Source organism: Oncorhynchus clarkii, unplaced genomic scaffold (genome assembly GCF_045791955.1).
Source record: "Oncorhynchus clarkii lewisi isolate Uvic-CL-2024 unplaced genomic scaffold, UVic_Ocla_1.0 unplaced_contig_7032_pilon_pilon, whole genome shotgun sequence".
In the NCBI taxonomy this organism is placed as follows: Eukaryota; Metazoa; Chordata; class Actinopteri; order Salmoniformes; family Salmonidae; genus Oncorhynchus; species Oncorhynchus clarkii.
The window spans coordinates 91,686-106,868 of NW_027260853.1; the positions used below are offsets into that span (position 1 = coordinate 91,686).

Consider the following 15,183-nt stretch of genomic DNA (forward strand, 5'->3'; position numbering starts at 1 on the left):
CAACAGTCTGAGTTCCTTAAGAGGCTTACTGAGTTCCTTAAGAGGCTTTACACAACAGTCTGAGTTCCTTAATAGGCTTACTGAGTTCCTTAAGAGGCTTTACACTACAGTCTGAGTTCCTTAATAGGCTTACTGAGTTCCTTAAGAGGCTTTCCACAACAGTCGGAGTTCCTTAAGAGGCTTGGACAACAGTCTGAGTTCCTTAGAGGCTTACACAACAGTCTGAGTCCCTTAAGAGGCTTTACACAACAGTCTGAGTCCCTTAAGAGGCTTACACAACAGTCTGAGTCCCTTAAGAGGCTTTACACAACAGTGTGAGTCCCTTAAGAGGCTTTACACAACAGTCTGAGTCCCTTAAGAGGCTTACACAACAGTCTGAGTTCCTTAAGAGGCTTACACAACAGTCTGAGTTCCTTAATAGGCTTACTGAGTTCCTTAAGAGGCTTTACACAACAGTCTGAGTTCCTTAATAGGCTTACTGAGTTCCTTAAGAGGCTTTCCACAACAGTCTGAGTTCCTTAAGAGGCTTAGACAACAGTCTGAGTCCCTTAAGAGGCTTACACAACATTCTGAGTCCCTTATGAGGCTTACACAACAGTCTGAGTTCCTTAAGAGGCTTACTGAGTTCCTTAAGAGGCTTACACAACAGTCTGAGTTCCTTAAGAGCCTATGCATATCCCAATGTTGGGACAGTTCCCACATTGTTATAATATTTAAATAATAATGTTATCACCGTGAGTGCGTCCAAAAATAACTATGTGAACACCACGCCCCCAATAGGCCACTCCTCCTGAATATAACCAATGGAGTACATTAGAAAAGACCCAGTTGCTGGGTCAACCCAGCATGGAAGTGATTCAAAACACCTAACTGACGGTTAAATTAACCCATGTTCGGGTAAAGTGGTTATTTTTCGGAGGCGTGGCCTATCGGGGCCAAGACTTTCAGATAGTTATTTTTAGACACCTGTGCGGTTAAATGTGATTCATGTTCATCATGAAAAGCCAAATGACATTTACTTCTGAGGTGCTGATCTGTTGCACCCTCTATAACCACTGTGATGATTATTATCTGACCCTGCTGGTCATCTATGAACATTTGAACATCTTGGAAATACCTGACATGATGACTCCTTGCTGTCCCCAGTCCACCTGACTGTGCTGCTGCTCCAGTTTCAACTGTTCTGCCTTATTATTATTAGACCATGCTGGTCATTTATGAACATTTGAACATCTTGGCCATGTTCTGTTATAATCTCCATCCGGCACAGCCAGAAGAGGACTGGCCACCCCTCATAGCCTGGTTCCTCTCTAGGTTTCTTCCTAGGTTCTGGTCTTTCTAGGGAGTTTTTCCTAGCCACCGTGCTTCTACACCTGCATTGCTTGCTGTTTGGGGTTTTAGGCTGGGTTTCTGTACAGCACTTTGAGATATCAGATGATGTAAGAAGGGCTTTATAAATACATTTGATTGATTGATTGATCATGTTAAGTTTGTACACTGCAAATTTCAATTTTCCTTAAATATTTTGTACACGTATTTTAATATACATTTTATCACATGATTATATAACTATTATGGTTACGCTCCCAACATTGGGACATGAGGATCTAGAGGAACTAAGCTAACTAACCCTAACCCTAACCCTAACCCAACATTGGGACATGAGGATCTAGAGGAACTAAGCTAACTAACCCTAACCCTAACCCAACATTGGGACATGCATAGGATCTCAATGAACTAAGCTAACTAACCCTAACCCTACATTGGGACATGCATAGGATCTCAAGGAACTAAGCTAACTAACCCTAACCCTACATTGGGACATGCATAGGATCTCAAGGAACTAAGCTAACTAACCCTAACCCTACATTGGGACATGCATAGGATCTCAAGGAACTAAGCTAACTAACCCTAACCCTACATTGGGACATGCATAGGATCTCAAGGAACTAAGCTAACTAACCCTAACCCTACATTGGGACATGGATAGGATCTCGAGGAACTCCTACCCTAAGCCTCATAAAAGCTACCAAAGTGTTGTTGTTCAACCTTAACATGTGATCGCAATACAACAGAACATGAACCGGATTGACATTTACTATCTCTCACTCCATCTCTCCCTCGCTCCATCTTTCTGCCTTGCTCGCTCTCTCCATCTCTCTGTCTCCCCCCCTCGCTCCCATCTTTCTGCCTTGCTCCCTCTCCATCTCTCTGTCTCCCTCCCTCGCTCCATCTTTCTGCCCTGGTCCCTCTCCATCTCTCTGTCTCCCTCCCTCGCTCCATCTTTCTATCTATCTCCCTCTGTTTCTATCTCTCTCTCCATCTCTCTGTCTCCCTCCCATGCTCCATCTTTCTATCTCTCTCCCTATGTTTCCTCCTCTCTCTCTCTCCATCTCTCTGTCTCCCTCCCTCGCTCCATCTTTTTATCTCTCCCCCTCTGTTTCCCCCCCTCTCTCTCTCTCTCTCTCTCTGTCTCCTTCCGTCTCCCTTTCTTGCTCCTTCTCTTTCTCCTGGAGGACCAGGCTGAAAAATGAGAACTGAAACGGTTTAATGTTTTTTTCCTTTTTAAATAACACAATGAATAACCAATTGTAAATGACACGAGGGAGACATGTGACCTGGAATCTGTGAATTATTGATTGTTGGTTACTGTGGCAGAGCGGCAGTAATTACCTCAGTAATGTGACTCCATCACATTTAAACATTTATATTGCTTATCTTTCTCCCTAACCTCTGGCGACGCTTTTCTCATTATACTAATCAAATTGGGGAATGGGAGAGTCATTATTTTCATTCTTCAATTAGAAACTAGTGCTGACATCCATATTACAACTGGCTTTCTAATATACTGTTCCTGGCTGGGTCGGAAATATACCTGATCTGATATATACCTGGTTTTAAATATACCTGGGTCTGAACTCTACCTGATCTGATATATACCTGGTTTTAAATATACCTGAGCTGATATATACCTGGTTTTAAATATACCTGATCTGATATATACCTGGTTTTAAATATACCTGTCTCTGAACTATACCTGATCTGATATATACCTGGTTTTAAATATACCTGATCTGATATATACCTGGTTTTAAATATACCTGTCTCTGAACTATACCTGATCTGATATATACCTGGTTTTAAATATACCTGATCTGATATATACCTGTGTCACGCCTGCTCCCGCTCCCCCTCCTTGGCACTCGAGGGTGCCAGGCTGCCCATCATTAGGCACACCTGTCACCTTCGTTACAAGCATCAGCGCCCCATTGGACTCACCTGTACTCCTTCACGTTTTGATTGCCTTACCTGTATCTGTCTGTTCCTCTGTTTCATCCCCGTGTCAGCATTGATGTTGTTACGTTTTCTCCAGTTTCTTGTCTATTATCCATGAAATGTTCACTCCCTGTACTTGCTTCTCGTCTCCCAGCGTCGGTCCTTACAAAATGCTGACACCACAATTTGAAGCATCAGGGAGGTTTTCGTTTTTTGTTATTGTTGGTGACGTCGAGTCCGGGTGCCGCTGCCAATGTAACTGTGGGTGCCTCAGCCGGCTTGTCTGGCCCCCTTGCCTCGGCCAGCCCGTCAGGCTCGCCCAGGTGGGACGCTGGGTGGCGCCCCTATAGGGGGGGGGTACTGTCATGCCTTCTCACCCTCCCTGGTGCTATGGGGCGCCAGGCTGCCCATCATTATGCACCCATCACCTTCGTTACGCAGCGTTTCATTGGACTCACCTGTACTCCTTCACGTTTTGATTGCCTTCCTCTGTTTCATCCCCATGTCAGCATTGATGTTGTTACGTTTTCTCCAGTTTCTTGTCTATTAGCCATTAAATGTTCACTCCCTGTACTTGCTTCTCGTCTCCCCGCGTCGGTCCTTACAACCTGGTTTTAAATACACCCAGGTCTGAACTATACCTGATCTGAAATATACCTGGTTTTAAATATACCTGATCTGATATATACCTGGTTTTAAATATACCTGATCTGATATATACCTGGTTTTTAAATATACCTCATCTGATATATACCTGGTTTTAAATATACCTGATCTGATATATACCTGGTTTTAAATATACCTGATCTGATATATACCTGGTTTTAAATATACCTGTCTCTGAACTATACCTGATCTGATATATACCTGGTTTTAAATATACCTGATCTGATATATACCTGATCTGATATATACCTGGTTTTAAATATACCTGGTTTTAAATATACCTGTCTCTGAACTATACCTGATCTGATATACACCTGGTTTTAAATACACCCGGTTCTGAACTATACCTGATGTGATATATACCTGGTTTTAAATATACCTGATCTGATATATACCTGGTTTTAAATATACCTGATCTGATATATACCTGGTTTTAAATATACCTGATCTGATATATACCTGGTTTTAAATATACCTGATCTGATATATACCTGGTTTTAAATATACCTGATCTGATATATACCTAGTTTTAAATATACCTGATCTGATATATACCTGGTTTTAAATATACCTGTCTCTGAAATATACCTGATCTGATATATACCTGGTTTTAAATATACCTGATCTGATATATACCTGGTTTTAAATATACCTGGTCTGATATATACCTGGTTTTAAATATACCTGATCTGATATATACCTGATTTTAAATATACCTGGTTTTAAATATACCTGATCTGATATATACCTAGTTTTAAATATACCTGATCTGATATATACCTGGTTTTAAATATACCTGATCTGATATATACCTGATTTTAAATATACCTGGTTTTAAATATACCTGATCTGATATATACCTGGTTTTAAATATACCTGATCTGATATATACCTGATTTTAAATATACCTGGTTTTAAATATACCTGATCTGATATATACCTGGTTTTAAATATACCTGATCTGATATATACCTGGTTTTAAATATACCTGATCTGATATATACCTAGTTTTAAATATACCTGATCTGATATATACCTGGTTTTAAATATACCTGTCTCTGAAATATACCTGATCTGATATATACCTGGTTTTAAATATACCTGATCTGATATATACCTGGTTTTAAATATACCTGGTCTGATATATACCTGGTTTTAAATATACCTGATCTGATATATACCTGATTTTAAATATACCTGGTTTTAAATATACCTGATCTGATATATACCTAGTTTTAAATATACCTGATCTGATATATACCTGGTTTTAAATATACCTGATCTGATATATACCTGATTTTAAATATACCTGGTTTTAAATATACCTGATCTGATATATACCTGGTTTTAAATATACCTGGTCTGATATATACCTGGTTTTAAATATACCTGATCTGATATATACCTGATTTTAAATATACCTGGTTTTAAATATACCTGATCTGATATATACCTGATTTTAAATATACCTGATCTGATATATACCTGGTTTTAAATATACCTGGGTCTGAACTATACCTGATCTGATATATACCTGGTTTTAAATATACCTGATCTGATATATACCTGGTTTTAAATATACCTGATCTGATATATACCTGGGTCACGCCAGCTCCCGCTCCCCCTCCCTGGGTCTGAACTATACATGGTTTTAAATATACCTGGGTCGGAAATAATACCTTAAATCACAAGTCACCATTCTCTCTTGTTTGGTCCTGGTTGGTACTGGTTGGTCCTGGTTGGTCTTGGTTTGTCCTGGTTGGTCTTGGTTGGTCTTGGTTGGTCCTGGTTGGTCTTGTTTGGTCCTGGTTGGTCTTGGTTGGTCTTGGTTGGTCCTGGTTGGTCCTGGTTGGTCTTGTTTGGTCCTGGTTGGTCCTGGTTGGTCCTGGTTGGTACGGGTTGGTCCTGGTTGGTCCTGTGAAACTGAGAATCTCTGGACCAGGTGGGAATTCAATTCCATCTGATCAGAACAGGAGAAACTCTGGTAATTTCCTTCATAAAATGTAAAGAAATAAATCAAAACAGAGTGATAATATAGTAGAGCCCAGACAGTCTGCTTATCTTGACAAACTTTATTGATTGTTATTGTTAAGTGGAAGAACCATAGTGCATGCACATACAAGGACAGGGGAGGGGGTATCTCATCACAACACCTATGGAAGCAGAGGATGTAGAGGGTAGGGACAGAGACACGCGGTGGTGTAGCCAGGATTCGTGTTGCCATGCCCACTGATGGTTCAGCAAACACAGGCCAGGGACTTAACCCCCAGAATCTGCAGGATGGTGCTAAACCCCACAACCTGCCAACAGGATGGGACTTAACCCCAGAACCTGCAGGATGGGGATAAATCCCACAACCTGCAGACAGAATGGGACTTAACCCCAGAACCTGCAGGATGGGGCTAAATCCCACAACCTGCAGACAGAATGGGACTTAACCCCAGAACCTGCAGGATGGGGCTAAATCCCACAACCTGCAGACAGGATGGGACTTAACCCCAGAACCTGCAGGATGGGGCTAAATCCCACAACCTGCAGACAGAATGGGACTTAACCCCAGAACCTGCAGGATGGGGCTAAATCCCACAACCTGCAGACAGAATGGGACTTAACCCCAGAACCTGCAGGATGGGGCTAAATCCCACAACCTGCAGACAGGATGGGACTTAACCCCAGAACCTGCAGGATGGGGCTAAATCCCACAACCTGCAGACAGAATGGGACTTAACCCCAGAACCTGCAGGATGGGGCTAAATCCCACAACCTGCAGACAGAATGGGACTTAACCCCAGAACCTGCAGGATGGGGCTAAATCCCACAACCTGCAGACAGAATGGGACTTAACCCCAGAACCTGCAGGATGGGGCTAAATCCCACAACCTGCAGACAGAATGGGACTTAACCCCAGAACCTGCAGGATGGGGCTAAATCCCACAACCTGCAGATGCCACTGCCTTTTTCATGGGTCGCATTTCTGAATATTTTTCTTCTTCTTATAAATACAAAACTGAGATATGTAACAAACACCTCTGATCAGGTTCATTTGTAAACAAGGTGTAGGAAGAAAGGAGGGAGGAAAGGAGGGAGGGAGGGAGGGAGGGAGGGGGGAGGAAAGGAGGGAGGAAAGGAGGGAGGGAGGGAGGGAGGAAAGGAGGGAGGGAGGGGGAGGGAGGGGGTAGGAAAGGAGGGAGGAAAGGAGGGAGGGAGGGGGGATGAAAGGAGGGAGGAAAGGAGGGAGGGAGGGGGGAGGGAAGGGGGAGGAAAGGAGGGGGGAAGGGGGGAGGGAGGGGGGAGGAAAGGAGGGAGGAAAGCAGGGAGGGAGGGGGGAGGAAAGGAGGGAGGGAGGGAGGAGGAAAGGAGGGAGGGAGGGGGAGGGAGGGGGGAGGAAAGGAGGGAGGAAAGGAGGGAGTGGGGGGGTATCAGGAAGAAAAGAGGGGTGTAAGGAAGTGTTTAGCTGCGTGAGGAGAGCTGGGCGTTTCCTCTCTCAGCCCCTGGAGCACTGTAAATTAACAACAGCTTCATGTTTCATATTTACATAAACCTCATCTTTTCTTTTTCTCACAAGTCATATATATTTCTAATTAATCAAACAGTTTTTTTTTTCAAAGTGTAAAGGCTGAGTTCTAGAAAATAACATTACAAAGGAGGTCACATTACAAATGATATCAAAACCCAAATGAAAGACAAGTCAATGTAAACAAAAACAAAAAGCCTAACTAACAAACATCAACAGCGTATAGGACACTGACATGTTTCACAGCCGTGTAGTAGTGAAGACCGTGTACAGGCTGTGTGTGTGTGTCGGCAAAATAGTACAGCTGACCCCCCCCCCCCCAAAAAAAAATGCCATGACAGTATGTACATTATGATTGCATTACTTGTAGAGTGTCATGATCCATCTGGACATGACGACTCCATAAAGAACACGAGAAAAGCTTTTTCCCCAAACCCTTGGTGTTGTAGCCTACAACTAAAACATTACAGTCGTGTATTTTGTGTTTTCAGAGAACACCTTCGTTGCACAGCTCAAACGTCTCCATTAATACATTGTTGGTATATATATATATATATATATATATTTTTTTTGTTCAGTTTTCATCGGGTACAAATAATCATAGTCGTATAATTTCTGGACAGAAAAAAAAACACAAACACAAAAGGTAAATATAGACATTTTTTTATATTTTTTTAAATTCTCTCCCATAATATAAAATTCAGCAACTATATCAATGGAAATACTGTAATTTCTATAAAAACGACATCTGTCCCAGTATCATTATTATTACTATGGGATAACCTATATCTATATAAAGGGTTTTGACTAAAGGGACTAGATGATGGTTTCAACAGTAAACCCTCCACGGAGAAAAAGACTACAGGCCTCCCAAATGGCACCCTATTCCCTACATAGTGCACTCCTTTGAACAGGGCCCTATGGCACCCTATTCACTACATAGTGCACTACTTTGAACAGGGCCCTATGGCACCCTATTCCCTATATAGTGCACTACTTTTAACAGGGCCCTATGGCACCCTATTCACTACATAGTGCACTCATTTGAACAGGGCCCTATGGCACCCTATTCCCTACATAGTGCACTCCTTTGAACAGGGCCCTATGGCACCCTATTCCCTATATAGTGCACTACTTTGAACAGGGCCCTATGGCACCCTATTCCCTATATAGTGCACTACTTTGAACAGGGCCCTATGGCACCCTATTCCCTATATAGTGCACTACTTTGAACAGGGCCCTATGGCACCCTATTCCCTATATAGTGCACAACTTTGACCAGAGGCGTATAGGGCCCTATATTGGGAATAGGGGTTTGTTTGGGAAGCAGTCTCTCTGTCCTCTAACCATAATAAGTTATTCTCTGTAAAAATCTGACTGCACACACAGATGGAAAACCCCGGGAACATCTGAACCTTTGGCTTTGAGTGATAAACGATGACAATCACAACCATCATGATCTAATCCACACATCAACGTCCTCGCTGTTTAGCATGCTGCCGACTACGCATCATTCACACACAACTACTCCCCTCCATCTCTCTCTTTCCCATCACCTGGTCCAATAATGACACAGCACTGTGTTGTGGGTTTATAGTACCCCATTTTACCCCCACCTCCCCTCCATCTCTCTATCCCATCACCTGGTCTAATAATTACACAGCACTGTGTTGTGGCCCATTTTACCCCCACCTCCCCTCCATCTCTGTCTTTCCCATCACCTGGTCTAATATCTATTTTAACTTTATTTAACTAGGCAAGTCAGTTAAGAACAAATTCTTATTTACAATGACAGCCTAGGAGCAGTGGGTTAACTGCCTTGTTCAGGGGCAGAACGACAGATTTTTACCTTGTCTGCAGTGGGACTCGATCTTGCAACCTTTCGGTGCCTTTTTAATGCCCCATTTTACCCCCACCTCCCCAACCCTAACCTTAATCCTAACCCTAAACTTCAGCCCTAACCTAACCCCAACCTTAACCCTAATCCTAACCTAACCCCAACCTTAACCCAAATCCTAACCTAACCCCAACCTTCACCCTAATCCTAACCTGATCCTAACCCTAACACTTGCCCAGTCCATAACTTTAAACCCGTTCCTAATCCTAACCCCAGTAGCTAGGAAACAACGTAGACGCTAACAGAGAGGAATGTCAAAGGAATCCGAACCCTAGAATCATGTAAACACTCTTACGAAACGGGATCACATTCATTCTACGATGTATTTTACAGGATTGGTTTGTCTTTTCACGAAGCCCTAACAGTTAAAAATGTGTTGTTTTACTATGGTAAGGTTTTAAATCTAGTAGCTCTTCTGTAGCTCTACCAACACGGACAATCTACTAACCTTTACAAATTAAAAACCCACCGTATCAAAATAAACAGCACACAACATATCTGAGGTATAAATATCCTTCTTTTTAGTTGACTGACTTCCCTCTCTCTTAGGAGCTGCTAAAATCATGCTCGACAGCATATATTGCAATACCCAGGCCTCAAAGTTATTTCTCTGTCTCTCTCTCTCTGTCTCTCTCTCTCTCTCTCTCTCTGTCTGTCTCTCTCTCTCTCTCTGTCTGTCTCACTCACATACTGGTTTGTTGGTTGTGTGGTTTGTTTGTTGGTTGGTCGGTTGGTTGGTCGCTCGGTTGTATCCCTGTCAGAAAGGATTTGAAGTTGTTTGGTTGTGGGGAGGTTGGTTGGTTGGTAGGGTAGTAATTGGTTGTTGTATGGTTTTAGGGAGGTTGGTTGGTTGGTAGGGTAGTAATTGGTTGTTGTTTGGTTGTGGGGAGGTTGGTTGGTGGGTTAGTATGGGGCGAAGCGGCTGTAACCTCCCCTGTATATACTAGCCTGCAGGGAGGACAACACCAGCCCCACGTCGTCTGCATGACTCCTCGTCTTGGCATCAGCCAACGGGGCAAACGGATTCTGAAACACACACGTAACCATAGAGATACTGTAAGCATTCTGAAACGCACACGTAACCATAGAGATAATGTAAGCATTCTGAATCGCACACGTAACCATAGAGATCATGTAAGAACTCAGAGATAAACTGTATGTATAGCATTCTGAAACACACGCGTAACCACAGAGATAAACTGTATGTAAATCATTCTGAAACACACGTGTAACCACAGAGATAAACTGTATGTAAATCATTCTGAAACACACGCGTAAATATAGAGATATTCTTCTCTAATTCTATGCAAACAACATCCCTAAAGATATGTACTATATATGTAAAGATATGCACTATATATGTAAAGATATATACTGTATATGTACAGATATGTACTGTATATGTAATGTATAAGTAAAGATATGTACTGTATATGTAAAGATATGTATTGTATATGTAAAGATATGTACTGTATATGTAAAGATATGTACTGTATGTGTACAGATATGTACTGTATATGTAAAGATATGTACTGTACATGTACTGTATATGTAAAGATATGTACTGTATATGTAAAAATATGTAAAGATATGTAATGTATATCTAAATATATTTACTGTATATGTAAATATATGTACTGTATATGTACATATATGTACTGTATATGTAAATATATGTACTGTATATGTACATATATGTACTGTATATTTAAAGATATGTAAAGATATGTACTGTATATGTACTGTATATGTAAATATATGTACTGTATATGTAAAGATATGTAAAGATATGTACTGTATATGTACTGTATATGTGCTGTATATGTACTGTATATGTACTGTATATGTACTGTATATGTAAAGATATGTACTGTATATGCAAAGCTATGTAAAGATATGTACTGTATATGTAAAGATATGTACTGTATATGTAAAGATCTGTACTGTATATGTAAATATATGTACTGTATATGTACTGTATATGTACTGTATATGTAAAGATATGTACTGTATATGTACTGTATGTACTGCATATGTAAATATATGTACTGTACATGTAAATATATGTACTGTATATGTACATATATGTACTGTATATGTAAAGATATGTACTGTATATGCAAAGCTATGTAAATATATGTACTGTATATGTAAAGATATGTACTGTATATGTGCTGTATATGTAAATATATGTGCTGTATATGTAAATATATGTACGGTATATGTACTGTATATGTAAAGATATGTACTGCATATGTAAAGCTATTTAAAGATATGTACTGTATATGTACTGTATATGTACTGTATATGTACTGTATGTGTACTGTATATGTAAAGATATGTACTCTATATGTAAAGATATGTACTGTATATGTAAAGATATGTACTGTATATGTACTGTATATGTAAAGATATGTACTGTATGTGTACTGTATATGTAAAGATATGTACTGTATATGTAAAGATATGTACTGTATATGTAAAGATATGTACTGTATATGTAAATATATGTACTGTATATGTAAATATATGTACTGTATATGTAAAGATATGTACTGTATGTGTACTGTATATGTAAAGATATGTACTGTATATGTACTGTATATGTAAAGATATGTATTGTATATGTACTGTATATGTAAAGATATGTACTGTATATGTAAAGATATGTATTGTATATGTACTGTATATGTAAAGATATGTACTGTATATGTAAAGATATTATTGTATATGTACTGTATATGTAAAGATATGTACTGTATATGTAAAGATATGTATTGTATATGTACTGTATATGTAAAGATATGTATTGTATATGTACTGTATATGTAAAGATATGTATTGTATATGTACTGTATATGTAAAGCACTTGTCTAAGTCTGCTTGTGAAACTCATTGACTGACTGCTGTGTAGAATACCCTCCACGCACTACTTCCTGACCAACTATCTGCCATTTACCGTTTGTTAGGTTACCGTTACAAACCCAGTGGGAAGACATGGCCCCCCCCCCACATGCAGCGTGCACCCAGTCATGCCAGCAGATATGCCAGGCCATCATGCCAGGCCATCATGCCAGGTCATCATGCCAGGCCTTCATGCCAGGCCTTCATGCCAGGGGCTACTCAGAGGGGTGAGAAACAATGGGTTAATACATGGAGACATCACATAACAACATCAGTAACGACAACAACATCAACACCGTGCTCGTTTTGTTGTGTATGACGGAATCACATAACAATGCACCGTGCTTGTGTTAGCGGAGTAGATGTGTCTGTCTGTCTGTCTGTCTGTCTGTCTGTCTGTCCGCCTGCCCGCCCGTCTGTCTGTCTGTCCGCCTGCCTGCCCGCCCACCCACCCGTCTGTCTGTCCGCCTGCCCGCCCGTCTGTCTGTCCCTCAGGGAGAGGGAGGGAGAGGTGAAGAGGGACAGATTGAGGGAGAGGTGGATGAACGGAGGAAGACAAGGAAACACAGAAAAGCAAGAGAGAATGAAAAAACACCTGATGGCAAGAGAGGAGAGGAGGAAGGAGAGACAGAGAGAGAGGAGGAAGGAGAGACAGAGAGAGAGGAGGAAGGAAGGAGAGAGAGAGAGGAGGAAGGAAGGAGAGAGAGAGAAGGAAGGGGAGACCGAGAGAGAGGAGGAAGGAAGGAAGGGGAGATCGAGAGAGAGGAGGAAGGAAGGAGAGACAGAGAGAGAGGAGGAAGAGGAGACAGAGAGAGAGGAGGAAGGAAGGAGAGAGAGAGAGAGAGAGAGAGAGAGAGAGAGGAAGGAAGAGGAGACAGAGAGAGTGGAGGAAGGAGAGACAGAGAGAGAGGAGGAAGAGGAGACAGAGAGTGAGAGGAGGAAGGAGAGAGAGGAGGAAGGAAGGAGAGAGAGAGGAGGAAGGACGGGGAGACAGAGAGAGGTGTGTAAGTGTGTATTTTACCATGGCACCAATGCTGTATGTGGCTGCTGGAGCAAGTGGGTGGTTGTAGGGGTCCGCAGCATATACTGGTCCGTAACTATGGAAACACATGAGACAACAACAAACACCATCAGTACCCATCATCAAAACCAGACACACACACACACACATAAACACACACACATAAACTCACACACAGTACATCCATGTCTTGTACGTGTTCTGTAACTCTTAGGATTCATTTGAATGGAGTCAAAGTTACATGTAACAGCCATATCAGTGCAGAAACAGAGGACTCAGCATCTGTGAATGTATGAAACACAGTTACATATAACAGCCATCTCAGTGCAGAAACAGAGGACTCAGCATCTGTGAATGTATGAAACACAGTTACACGTAACAGCCATCTCAGTGCAGAAAGAGAAGACTCAGCATCTGTGAATGTATGAAACACAGTTACACGTAACAGCCATCTCAGTGCAGAAACAGAAGACTCAGCATCTGTGAATGTATGAAACACAGTTACACGTAACAGCCATCTCAGTGCAGAATCAGAAGACTCAGCATCTGTGAATGTATGAAACACAGTTACACGTAACAGCCATCTCAGTGCAGAAACAGAAGACTCAGCATCTGTGAATGTATGAAACACAGTTACATGTAACAGCCATCTCAGTGCAGAAACAGAAGACTCAGCATCTGTGAATGTATGAAACACAGTTACATGTAACAGCCATCTCAGTGCAGAAACAGAAGACTCAGCATCTGTGAATGTATGAAACACAGTTACATATAACAGCCATCTCAGTGCAGAAACAGAGGACTCAGCATCTGTGAATGTATGAAACACAGTTACATGTAACAGCCATCTCAGTGCAGAAACAGAAGACTCAGCATCTGTGAATGTATGAAACACAGTTACATGTAACAGCCATCTCAGTGCAGAAACAGAAGACTCAGCATCTGTGAATGTATGAAACACAGTTACACGTAACAGCCATCTCAGTGCAGAAACAGAGGACTCAGCATCTGTGAATGTATGAAACACAGTTACATGTAACAGCCATCTCAGTGCAGAAACAGAGGACTCAGCATCTGTGAATGTATGAAACACAGTTACATGTAACAGCCATCTCAGTGCAGAAACAGAGGACTCAGCATCTGTGAATGTATGAAACACAGTTACACAAACATGTAATAACCTCCTTTCCTTCTACATCGCAATACGTTTAATAAGAAATTAAAACATAGAATAACGTTGGCTGTAAAAGTCACAGTGAATAACAGCAGGTTTTACCCTAACAAGAAAAGGATTGGTTACTTTTTCATATTGAGAGAGACAGACAGACAGACAGTAAGACAGACAGACAGACAGTAAGACAGACAGACAGACAAAGAAAGAGAAAGATAACAAGAGTTAGAGGGACAGAGATAGAGAGGTAGAACAGAGTTAGAGGGACAGAGGTAGAACAGAGTTAGAGGGACAGAGATAGAGAGGTAGAACAGAGTTAGAGGGACAGAGATAGAGAGGTAGAACAGAGTTAGAGGGACAGAGATAGAGAGGTAGAACAGAGTTAGAGGGACAGAGATAGAGAGGTAGAACAGAGATAGAGGGACAGAGATAGAGAGGTAGAACAGAGATAGAGGGACAGAGATAGAGAGGTAGAACAGAGTTAGAGGAACAGAGAGAGAGACAGAACAGAGTTAGAGGGAAAGAGATAGAGAGGTAGAACAGAGTTAGAGGGACATAGATAGGGAGGTAGAACAGTTAGAGAGAAAAAATGAAAGAATGAAAGAAAGACAGACAGACAGACAGACAGACAGACACAGAGAGAGAGACAGACAGAGAGAGAGAGAGACAGAGACAGAGAGAGACAGAGAGACAGACAGACACAGAGACGGACGGACAGAAGGACAGGGAGAAAG

General features: G+C 41.4%; 1 protein-coding gene across 6 annotated transcripts in view; it reads right to left on the minus strand.

Moving 5' to 3' along the window:
• Positions 1–10,029: 10,029 nt before the first annotated feature.
• The window catches only part of LOC139401922 (RNA binding protein fox-1 homolog 1), a 69,907-nt gene continuing 64,753 nt past the window's right edge, over positions 10,030–15,183 (minus strand). For all 6 annotated transcript variants that reach the window (XM_071145934.1, XM_071145937.1, XM_071145938.1 and 3 more), the window contains 2 exons: positions 13,279–13,354; positions 10,030–10,379 (listed from right to left, as the gene is read on the minus strand). In XM_071145934.1, coding sequence (XP_071002035.1) covers positions 10,257–10,379; positions 13,279–13,354 — 199 coding nt within the window. In that variant the 3' untranslated portion in view covers positions 10,030–10,256. The remainder of the gene's footprint in view (positions 10,380–13,278; positions 13,355–15,183) is intronic.